A 12,535-nucleotide genomic window follows, 5' to 3' on the forward strand; every position below is an offset into this window, starting at 1 on the left:
CTGCAGATGGATAAGTTTGCTGGAAATATTGTTGTATTAGTATGGTGATATTAACTATATTTTAAATAATAACCACTATTTCTTATTTTAAAGTTATGCATATATACATATATGTGTGTATATACATACACATATATACACATACACATATACATATTCATTAGAAAATAAGAAAACACAGATGAGCCAAGAAAGTCTCCATATTGCCACCACTTATCCAAAATTTGGGTAGTGGTTAAGTTTGCGCACTCTGCTTTGGCGGCCCGGGCTTTGCAGATTCGGGTCCTGGGGGCAGACCCACTCACCACTCATCAAGGCATGCTGTGGCAGTGTCCCATATACAAAATAGAGGAAGATGGGCACAGATGTTAGCTCAGGGCTAATCTTCCTCAGCAAAAAAATAAATAAATAAAATAAAATTTGATATAATGTGTTTATCTTTTTCTATCGTGCACACACACACACACAATCATACATACATTTTTTGCATTTATTTATTTAAATAGTGCTTAGATTGTAATATCCAGATCATTATCTAAAAGACATATCTATTTAGAATTAGATCTAGATGAGAATCATATACTACTGTGAACTAATGATTTGGAACAAATTTACTTAAAGCCGGTTAACCATCTAATTTCCTTCTCTGGTGTCTTTAAACAATGTGTATTTATGATAAGAGGCTGATCAGAGTAGTCAAGCACAACCTTGTGGGCTATTTGAAAACTATCAGTGGGTTAGATATGACTTGGAATGCACGTACCCTCATAGTCCCTGAATCTCCCCTAAAAGGTGCTAAGTGAGGGACAAGTGAATAAAAGGTAATAAGCACTTTAGGTTACTCCTAGGAAATGGCTTCTGTTGGTGCTGTGTGGATATATGTAATATATGTGTCCATCGATTTTAGGAAGTTGTGCGGTTCCTGGATACCAAGCATCAAAACCACTATCAAGTCTACAATCTATGCAGTATGTACATGACTAGGTATTTTGCTACTATAGGTAGAAAACTGATCACTGCATGTAAGAAGATGATTCAGTTTTTCCATTTCATCTAGTCCTAAGTATTTGGTCATGGTAGGAAGTGAGTTAAAAAAGTGTCCATCTTGTGCTGGCCCTATTTGGTGGGAGAAGATAGCTCAACAGCACAAAGTGCCCTGTGAGGGAGGCAGGAGGCTGGAGTAGAGGCGGACCCATTCTAGGAGGAGTCCGCTCTAGTGGTATTAGATTAGGAAAATATTCCTGTCTTTCCTGCCAGCTTGTGTTTTGAAGACAGACAATTCAACAAATGCGTACTCTAACCCACTAGGTGTGGGGTGTGAGGAGAGCAGGCCCCTACATGGAAGAAAAAAAAAAAAGGAAAACTGTGTAGAAAACAGATTATATCTCAGCTTACTACTTTGTCTCTCCTGAGTTTTCCTCTTCCTGTACATTAGATAGACATTTTCAGGAGGCAAGCATTTTGGTCAGCCACATTTGCTTCTGCTCTGTGGTGTCTAACTACCCTACGCTAATGTAAAGAGTAGCCTGCTAGAAAATTTCAAGTAAGGCCTATTAAACAAACCAAAATAAGTTGGGCTTAGGTCACTCAAGATGGACAAACCACTACTGGCCTTATGTTTTTGAGACCATTTAGTTTCTTTTAGAGCAGCAGGAGCCAGTCAGAAAGCTCCTTTTAAAGATGGATAAGGAATTTCTAATAGAAAAGTATAACTTATTCATAGCTTGATCATTTACTGTGTTTATTAGGTATAGAAATATGACCTATATATCATTTATTTTAGGTGAGAAAGCTTATGATCCTGAGCACTTCCACCATAGGGTCCATCGAGTCATGATTGACGACCACAATGTCCCCACTCTGAAGTAAGTTTTCTCCAAGTTGCCTGTCAGAAGAGGGCTAAATAAATTGAGCTTGATTTTTTTGAAGTATTTTAATTCAACTAAAAATCTTACATTTGAAATCAGTGAGATGCTGCAACTTGCGAAGGAAGTAGTTGAGTGGCTGGCTCAAGATACAGAGAACATTGTAGCGATTCATTGCAAAGGCGGCAAAGGTAAAAACATTTTTCTTTTTATTTCTCTTTTTCTTAAGAAATTTGAAACATGTTAAAGTGCAAGACCGAGATACATACTGCTATTAATCAGTATTAATAGTTGTTAACATTTTTTATTATTAGCTTCAAGACTGAAGGAAGGGAAGGAAAGAGGGAGGAGAGGGGGAGGAAGGAAGGAAGAAAATAGGAATAAAAGAACTGAGCAATGTTGAGCGTATTTTCCCTTGTTTATTGACTATTTGGGTTTCTTCATTTTTGATTTGCTAAAATAATCTGTCGAAATACAAGCGGTGTTTACTGTCCGAGCCCTTTTACTCTATTTAAGATTATTCTTAAATTTTGCGAGAGCCTTTTAAGGTTAAGGGAGTCAATAGTGATGCTATTTCAAAAACCCAAAATTATGCTGGAATTCCTATAGTGTAATGATACAAAGAAGCTGACTTTGCGGCGGTAAAATGAAAAAAAAAAGCCGTTTCTAAATCCAGCCAATTTAAGTTGAGTTAGATTTTCTCTCATTCAGCTTCAAACTTTTAATAATCATCTAAGCATATCTCACAATTTTTGACAAAGAATTATGTTTTTGGTGAGCTATAAAATGGCTTTTTATATTGAATTCCAGGAAAACACCACTCTTTAAAACTGGCTTATATAATTGAGTAGAATCAAGTTTTAGTGTTACTTGAAAATGAGTTTCAAGCCCATTCGTGAGTAGGCAAGTTCTGTCTTCAGCTCCACAGGTTGAAGTATTCTGTATATATTGGCAATTTACAATACCATGGATAAATGAAGAATACAGTGGTTGAACCACATGGAATTGCCAGTTTTTGACTATCTTTTACTTATAAAAATGGCCATTTCACATGGGTCAACCTAAAGTATTATAATTCAAGCAATTGGCTTCAGTTTTCTTTTCATTAAAGCTAATTCCCTGCTTGAAGCAAAACATTCATTTCAAATTTAATCTTTTTCTTTTTTCTGAGAGAGGACTTAACATTATTCTATGTTCACGTCTTTCATTGATTTTCCTTTAAGACTCTTTGGAGGGCTGGTATTCAGCTGGTGTGCACCAGAGCAGCCTCTTTTTCCAAGTTTTCATTCGTATTGGTTTTCCTCTCTTCTTGTTGGTTAGTGCCTCCGTGTTACCAGTAGTATCATGATAGTCAAAATATTTATTGATTTATAGGACTTCTTTAAATAATCTGAATGCTCATTTTTTGTTAGTAGTTTATACTATAAATATCTCCTCCCACTGTGTTGTCTTTTAAATTTTATTATGATTTATTTTGTCACATAGAAGTTTGTAATTTTGAATGTAGTGAAATTTATCAGTCGAGTGTGTGTGTGTGTGTGTGTGTGTGTGGTTCATGCTTTTTTTGTCATGTTTAAGAAATCCAGAGCCAGCCCTGATGGCCTAGTGGTTCAAGTTCGGCGCTCACTGCTTCGGCAGCCCAGGTCCACTTCTGGTTCTCGGAACCACACCACCCCTCTGTCAGTTGCCATGCTTTGGTGGTGGCTCACATATAAGACCTAGAATGACTTAACAACTAGGATATATAACTATGTACTGGGGCTTTGGGGAGAAAAAAAAAAAAAGGAAGATTGGCAACAGATGTTAACTCAGGGTGAATCTTTCCCTGCAGGAAAAAAAAAAAAAAAAAACCCACCCATACTCTGAGATAGTGAAGATATTCTAATATAAAATATTAAAGTTTCATTTTTTACATTTAGGTCTTTAATTAGAATTTGGAGAGGGAGGTGTTTTTTTCATATGGTTGGAAGTTGTCCTAACACCATCTATTGCATGCTCATTTATTCCCCATTGATTTGTAATCCCTTCTCAGTCACTTATCAAGTTTCCATAAATGTTTGGGACTGTTTCTGAGTTCTCTATATCATGCTATTGTAATTTTTATGGCTTTATATGTCTTGATAAAGACAGAATTGTCTTGGCTTTTCTTACACTTAATTTTAGAATCATTTTATTAAGTTCTACAATAATATACATTTAGGATTTTTATTGGAACTGATTGAATTTATAGATTAATTTGATAAAGAACTGACAACTTTGCAATATTGAGTTGTACATGGGTTTTTTTTCTGTTTATTTGAACCATCTTGTCTGTCTTTCAATAATATTTTATACTTTTCTTCATGATGGTCTTGCATATCTTTTGTTAAATACTGCAAATGGAAGGGTTTTTTTCCTATTACATTTGGATTGTTTCCAGTTTTTACTATTATAAATAATGCTGCTATGAAATACTCGCTTCTTGTTGCACATGTGCCCACATTTCTGTTGAGTATATGAACTAAAATTGTTGTGTCTTAGGATAATGAATCTTGAACTTTGATAGATGATATCATTTGTTTTCCAAAACAGTTGTACCGATTTACACTCAACTGACATTTGTAAAAGTTCCAAGTGCTCCACGCTTCACCAATACTTTGGAGTTCTCAGTCGTTTTTATTTTTAGCCATTGGGTGGATGTGTAGTTGTGTCTCATTATGGCTTTCATTTGCATTTCTATGATTATTACAGAATAATAATGAAACTGAGACAGCTTTTTCATAGGTTTATTAGCCACTTGGATATCCTTTTTTGTGAAGTATCTGTTTAATTTCCTTGTCCATTTTTTCTCCTGGATTGTTTGATTTTTTCCAGTTGACTTGTAGGAGTTCTTTATTCTCGATTTCAACTCTGTTGTTTGTTATACGTATTGCAAGAAAGGTTTTCTGTTCTGTAACTTACCTTTTCTCTCTCTCACGAGTATTTTTTGGTTAACAGAAGTTCTTCATTCTAACATAGTCAATGTATATTATTCTTTCTTTTTATAAAGATAGTGTTTTTGTGTCCGAATTAAGAAATCTTTCCCTGAGTTTAAAAAGACATTCTCTTATATTATCTTACAGAAGGTTTGTTCCATTTGGAGTTGATTTTTGTGTGTGGTGTTAGGAAGAGGTCAAGTTTCGTGTTTTTCCATATGGCTCTCTGATTGTTTCAGCACACTAATTGGAAAGACTTTCATTTCTTTACTGCTCTGCGGGACATGGATCTGTTTCTGAACTTTCTATTCTGTTCATTGCTCTTTCATCTACCTGTGTGCCAGTAACACAAATTGCTTTCTAATAAGTCTTGATTTACAGTCAAGGAAATCCATCCATCTTGTTGTTCTTCACAATTGTTTGGGTTTTTTAGGCCATCTACATTTCCACATAAATAGAGAATCACCTTGTCAAGTTACACACACACACACACACACACACACACACACGCACACACGCCTGATGGAATTTTGTTTGGAATTATATTGAATCTGTAGATTGAGGAGAATCGAAATCTTTACAATACTGTCTCTTCCAATCCATAAATGGAGATATCCCCTCATTTGGTTAGGTCTTCTTTAATCTCTCTTTACAATGTTTTGTCATTTTCTGTGTATGTTTCTCATTAGATTTATTCCTGGGTATTTGTTATTTTTGATACTATTATGAATGATAGCCCTTTAAAATTTTTATTTTCTAAATGTTTTTTATTGTTGCTTTAAATGCAGTTGATTTTATTCATTTTGCAATCAGCAGCTTCATTAAACTCTCTTATTAATTCTACTAATTTATCTGTAAATTCTTTGGGATTTACGGCACAGGATTACATCATGTGAAAATAACGAACTGTATTTTTTTTTCCTTTCAATTCTTTTTTTCCCCCAGCCCTGGCTAGAACCTTTGGTACAGTGTTGAATTAGAAGTGGTGATAGTAGCCATCCTTGTTCTGTTCCTGCTGTCAAAGGAAAGGCTTTCAACAACGTCTCGTCAATTACTTTAGGGTTTTGTGTGTGCCTGCGTGTGAATGTGTTTGCTTTTTAGATACTCTTTATCAGATTAAGAAATTCCTTTAATTTGCTAAGAGTTTTTAACATGAGTGGATGTTGAATTTTATTGGAAGCTTTTTCTGAGTCTTTAAGATGATAATATGCTTTTTCACCTTTATTCTATTAAGCTGGTTGATTATGTTGACTGATTATCAAATGGTAAACCAACCTTGTATTCCTGGAATAAACACAATTTTGTTGTGCTGTATTCTTTTTTAATAAATTGCTAGATTCAATTTTGTTCTGCTTGTTTTGAGTATACTTATTTTCTTTTACTACTTTCTTGAATTGAAAATTTAACTAATTAAATTTTAATTTCTTAGCTTTGTGATCTATGTATTTAAAGTCTATGTATTTTCCTGTTAATACTGCTTTAGCTAACTTCCAGTTGTCTTATAGGTACTGCTTTTGTTGTCATTTAGTTTTGAATAATTTATGATTATTCTACTAATTCTCATAAAAATAATTCTCCTAAAAATTACCTGATTTTTTTTAACACAGAGATTATGTAGAAGTGATTTTTAAACATCTGGATTATTTAGAAATTATTTATTTTAAATTCCCTAGTGCTTAGGAGTTTTAGCCCTAGTTTTCTTATTGATTTTTCATTGTATTTGTTCAGAGATAGTGATCTAGAATCAAAGTGAGGTCCGTGGACTAGCGGCATTAGCATCAACTAGGAGCCATTTAGAAAAGGAGAATCTCATAACCGCCACAGACCTACTGAATGAGAATCTGCATTTTAATACAATCCTCAGATGACTCATACACCTTGAAATTTGAGAAGCACCAATCTATATGATTGCTCAGTAATGACTGTAGAGTTTTTGCCTTTTATTCTTTTCCCTCTGGTTTATCTAAAGCTTTGGTTCACGCTGGGAACTGATCTAACCATTTTTCCTTCAACTTGGAGAAAAGAGCAGTGCAAACTTTTAACATTTTTGGCCCACTCAAAGCTCACTTTTAGGAATGTTTGGCCCTTTCTCCTTCCACTTGGAGGAGGGAATAAAAACCAAGGGCATCACCTGGGTTGCATGTTTTCCTCACTTTAGCCAGCACAGCCAAAATCTGCTAGGGGAGCCAGCAAGCCAACTCTCATATGGTTGGATCCATCATTTTTACTTCCATAGGCAACTTCTCCGTCTCACAACAGCACCTGAGCTGCTGTATCACACCACTGGTAACTCCACAACCACTCAGGCACCACAGATTTGTCGTACCATCCCTTCATCCTTCCTTTTCCCAAACAATGCTTTTGCCATATTGCAGCGAGTCAGGGTCATTTTAGTGAATCCCACTTCTACCACCAGCTGTGTCAGAGGCCCCCAAGACCCACCCCCAGACTCAGTGATTCTCCAGAGGACTCACAGGACTCAGCACATAGTCATATTCATGGCTATGATTGATTACAGTGAAAGGATACAAAGCAAAATGAGCAAAGATAAAAGGCGCTTGGGGCAAAGTCCAGAAGAAACCAGGCACAGACTTCCAGGGGTCTTCATCAGTGGAGTCACACAGGATGTGATTAATGCCTTCAGCACTGAGTTGTGACAACACACGTGAGATCAGGAAAGCTCATTAGAGACCTAGTGCCCAAGGTTTTCATTGGGGGCTGGTCACACAGACACCTTCTCCCTGGCATGCGCTGAAATTCCAGACTCTCAGAAGAAAAGCAGGTGTTCAGCATAAACCATATTGTTTCATAAACGGTTTAGGCACAGTGAGCCAGTCTTATCTGGGAATGGTGGGAATCCTCCCAAAGTCCAATTTCCCAGATGCCAGCCAAGGCAAAACTTGCAAGCAAGCCTATGGATAGCAGTCTCAGGCCTGCTGTGTTAACTCTTTTCTGCACGATGATATTGGGTCTTTGGAATTTGTTGACACTTTCTTTGTGGTGTAATGTAGGATCCATTTAAAACTATAACTAGAAATCTCATACCTAGAAAATAATGTATATTCTCTAATTTTCTTGAGCAGGGGCCTCTATCTATCCATTAAATCAATCTTATTAATTATATTACTCAAATCTTTATATTTACTATTTCTTATCTTTTTTACTATTTCTTTCTTTATATCAACTATTTCATGTGTTGGTTTCTTCTTTTTATTCTGTCAACTCTTGCTCTCTATATTTCACAGTGTGTTGTGAGGTGCATGCAAATACATGATTATTATATCTTCTGAATGGATTCTTTCTGCTATAAATTTGTCATGATTTTATGTTCAACCTTTCTGTGTCATTTTGGTTTAGGTCTGTCTCTTGAAACAGCATATACCTGCATCATTAAAAATGCAGCCTTAGTAGCTCCATTTTCAATGTATTTATTGTGATTGCTGACATATTTGGACTTATCTGTGGCATTCAATTACGTGTTTTATATTTACCACAATTTTTCTGTGCTTCTTTTTATCTCTTTTCCTGCATTCTGTGGATCCTCTCACCCTTTTCTTTTTCCTCTAATAGTTTATTTTGAGGTTTCTTGGCTTCACCTCCTACCTACCAGTTTGATTCCTCTCTCTATTTCTGATCCTCTGTGTTTTCCTTGCCTTTTCATTATTGAGTTCAGCCATGTTTTTTCTCTATCATTTCCACATGTTTGCTATAGAGGTGGAAGTTTTTCAGTCTACCGTTGGTGCTCAAATCATCATCTTGATTTAGAAACAGAACTTTCAATCATCTTTGTTAGATTTATTGAACTCTAATGCAAATAATACTCAGATTTAATATTCTCAGTATGCTTGTAAAGAAAACTCTTTAGAATTTCTTAGAATATTTTTGTGTCCTTTATGGGAAAATGGTAGAACAGAAACCTCCTTGCCAGATTTGCCAGATAAATAACAAAATACCTGAAATGAAGCAAAAAGAAAAAAAAAGGTCCAGCAAAGGAAACTCCAAAAACAGTGATCCAGGGTACAGTGAAAAAATATTGAAAAATCCAGAGGAGTCAAGCAAGCCTGCAGGTGACTGGAAAAGGCAGTCATATTAGCGGGACATAAAGAAGTTCAAGACTAAGCTAGATAAATGGATTGATTTCGTAAACTTGTACATATCTACTGTGATATTACTGTAAAAGGATAAAAAGAAAAAAATGGTTATGTAAGAAAGCATTTGGAAATAAAATCGGAAAGCCATAATAAACTTGTAAATGCTACAGAATGGTGTTCCTCAAAGTGTGCATATCATTATGCAGTTGGTAATAGTGGGATAGTTAGCATTAAACTGTCTGAATTTAAATCCTAGGACCGTTGCTAACCACTTGGGTGAGTTAGATAACCATTCAAGACCTCAGTTTTCAGGCCGGCCCCGTGGCTTAGCGGTTAAGTGCGCACGCTCCGCTACTGGCAGCGCGGGTTCGGATCCCGGGCACGCACCAACGCGCTGCTTGTCCGGCCACGCTGAGGCCACGTCCCACATACAGCAACTAGAAGGATGTGCAACTATGACATACAACTATCTACTGGGGCTTTAGGGAAAAAAAGGAGGAGGATTGGCAATAGATGTTAGCTCGGAGCCGGTCTACCTCAGCAAAAAGAGGAGGATTAGCATGGATGTTAGCTTAGGGCTGATCTTCCTCACACAAAAAAATAAATAAATAAACTTAAAAAAACAAAACAAAACCTCAGTTTTCCCATCTGTAAACTGGGAATTGTAATACCTACCTGAGACGATTGTTAAGAAACTAAAATGAGGTAATGCATATTAAACTGTGTAGTAGACCACCTGGTAAATAGTAAACAGTGAATAAATGGTAGCTCTTATAATTATTAAAATGGGGTCTAAAGATAGCCAGCACCAGAATCATTAATGAGGAGGAAGTGGCGATAGCAAGTGTAGACTAGGGACTCAAGCAGCTTGGCTGCAAAAGGACAGAGAGAAGTTAGGTGTTTGGGCATTTGGGGCTGATAGAGAGTGTTGTTTATAAGACACGGCGGGGGGGACCTGAATGTGTTTATTTGCCAAGGGAAAGGGTCAGAGAGAGGGAGAGGTTGAAGATACAGAAGAATGGGGACTAATAAAGTCAAAACCCTGAGTTGAGAGAAGAGGATGGGGTCCAGAGCCCAAGTGGAGGATTTGGCTAAATGAAGAGGAGAAACTCCTCACCAATGAGATTCAAGGGAAGAGGTGTAGTCACAGGAATAGACATAGTCACAGGAAGATTGTAGGGGGCACTGGGAGGCAACAAGTTATGGGAGGTCTCGCCTCTGTGAAGAAAGAAATGAAGACACAAACTCAGAGTCAGTGGGAAGGTACACCATTAATTGATATTATTACCAATATGAAAAGTTGTGTGATTTTTCTCCAGCAGTTCTCTGCATCTCTGGTGTCTCTGCATCTCTGGTGTCTCTGCATCTCTGGTCTAGGAATGCAGGAAGTGGGTGCCCAAATTGACCCAGTATTAGGTTTGTACAGAATGGGTACAGCAAAAGGACCCAGAAGCGAGAGTGGCAATGTTATTGGCAATGTTATGCAGTATTGGTAAAACCAACAGTGAAATTGTCCATCATGCTTCTAGGGGGTTGAGGAAGTGAAAACAAAATGAGAAAAATGAGTGGTCATGGGACCGGATGACATGATAAATTGAAAGGGCAGATATATTCGTTCATTCATGCATTGAACACCAGATGCTGTCTAGATGCATTTATGTGACAGTGTACAAAGCAGACACGTGCACTTCTCCCATGGAGACCACAGTCTATTGTTTACAGAGAAAAAATATATGTATTAGATGGTGATACGTGCAATTGAAAAAATAAAAATAAGGAGAATATGAAGTGGGAGAGAGGTTGCTAATTGATATGTAGATGGCCAAGGAAGGTCTTACCCATACAAAGACATTTGAGCAGAGATGTCACATGAGGAGTACCCTGAGAGTACAGGTGTGCAGGGAAGGTAGGGTATAAAGAGTACCAAGAGAGTATCAAAGAAGTAAATGAAATAAATCCACCAGAGCCTAGAAAATTCACATTGAGCTTGAGTGATCATGGCTTTCCTTGATCTATGTGTATGCAACCAATCCTTTCAAGTATATTTGTGTTAAAATTTCTCCCTCAACTGATACCAAGGTTACTGGCTTACAATCTGGGAAATGCACCACCTCCTGGTTTTCAAAGCAGGAAATGAAATCAGCTCTAGGCTACCCACACCTCTCCTGTTCTCCACCATGGGGAATAACTAGTGATGCTGGGGAATCTCTTTTGCAAGTTTATCCAGTCAGGAATTCTAAGTTTTCTGGAATAGAATTCCACTGGGCCCAAGGACTAGAATGAACTGAGAACTCTCTCTCAGATTCTTCAGCTGTCTTTTATAGATGTCTTTTACTAATGTTTAGTCTATCCTTTTCAATTGGAATTTTTTTCCTATTTGAAAGACTGACAAGTAAAAAAGAAAATTGAAATGTTGCAGTTATCAGAACATAATGATTAAAAGCACAGGCTTTGAAATAAAATATCTGGGTTTAAATCCCAACTATGCCATTAAATAATTGTGTGGCAGAGTGAATTACTTAAACTCTCAATGCTTTAGTTTTCTAATATGTATAATGTGGATGATGACAGTTCCAACCTCAGAGTCCTATTGTAGAGATTAAATGAAATATGAAAATTATCCATCTGGCAAGAAGTGTCGATGGCTCAATAATACTGGCCATTATTGTTATCCTTCAACTGTATGCTATCAGTTTTTAGCAGCAGACTTATCTTTCCTGAGTCTTTTTCTAGTAGATATGCAATGAGCATATTTTTATTTAAATAATAGGAGTGAATATTTAAGCGTCTCTAGCTCTTTCAAAGTCTTTTAAAGGATGCTACAAAGTTCATCTTCATTTGAGACATTCATTGTATCAAATAAGGCAGTCAAACTGACAAAAGCCTATTTTGGTCTGAATATCTTGAAGAAGAAATTGTTTCAGTTACATTTTTAAGTGCTTTAAACAACTCTAAGGGACACACACACACACAGCTACCACTCTTGGTGTCTGGAAAATTATCTCAGTGCTCTGCTTGTAGATTCAAGAATTTGAAGTATAAGATCTGTATTGTGAGGAAGGGTGATGGACACAACTTGAGAAAGAATACAGTTTAAGGATTGTTGTAAAAGGTCATATAAGCTGGCGTTAAGATATCTTGCTATTTGACTATGTGAAAGTTTCTTAAACTTACAGAACCTCAGTTTCTCAGTTTCTTTATGCTGGGTTATTTACCTCACAGAGTTGTTGTAAAGATTATACGAGATCTGTAAAGCATGACCCAAACGTTAGTTATTAGCATTATGAAAGCCAAGAATTGTGCTATACTTAGAGGTGCAAGATGCTTCTGCTGACTTCAGGATAACAAAAGCTCTCTTATGACTTCCATCTGACTAACTTGGTAGATTATCTGATGTTCTCCATTCCCACCATGAACACACCTATTGGTGTCCATTGGCCTGTTGAAAACTTGTAGCTAGTGAGCTTCTTTTTAGTATGGCTATGTGTTTCTGCTTCCACCAGTATCTGCCAGTTCTACTTGTTATTATGCTTACGTCAAGTAATCAAATATTATGTAGATCTGTAAAATGTCGGAGTGAACAGAAAGAGTTACAATTTTATGAAACCTAAGTTGAATGTTTCAA

At 36.6% G+C, this 12,535-nt stretch overlaps 1 protein-coding gene and 1 pseudogene across 1 annotated transcript in view; one reads left to right on the top strand and one right to left on the bottom strand.

The window, feature by feature from the left end:
* Positions 1–12,535, top strand: part of LOC131409894 (phosphatidylinositol 3,4,5-trisphosphate 3-phosphatase TPTE2-like) — a 233,745-nt gene that overhangs the window by 211,335 nt on the left and 9,875 nt on the right. The window contains exons 8-10 of the mRNA XM_058547645.1: positions 908–968; positions 1,784–1,865; positions 1,968–2,056. Coding sequence (XP_058403628.1) covers positions 908–968; positions 1,784–1,865; positions 1,968–2,056 — 232 coding nt within the window. The remainder of the gene's footprint in view (positions 1–907; positions 969–1,783; positions 1,866–1,967; positions 2,057–12,535) is intronic.
* The window catches only part of LOC131409911 (serine/threonine-protein phosphatase 4 regulatory subunit 2-like), a 51,519-nt pseudogene that overhangs the window by 5,514 nt on the left and 33,470 nt on the right, over positions 1–12,535 (bottom strand).

Source organism: Diceros bicornis, chromosome 9, assembly GCF_020826845.1.
Source record: "Diceros bicornis minor isolate mBicDic1 chromosome 9, mDicBic1.mat.cur, whole genome shotgun sequence".
Classification (NCBI taxonomy): Eukaryota; Metazoa; Chordata; class Mammalia; order Perissodactyla; family Rhinocerotidae; genus Diceros; species Diceros bicornis.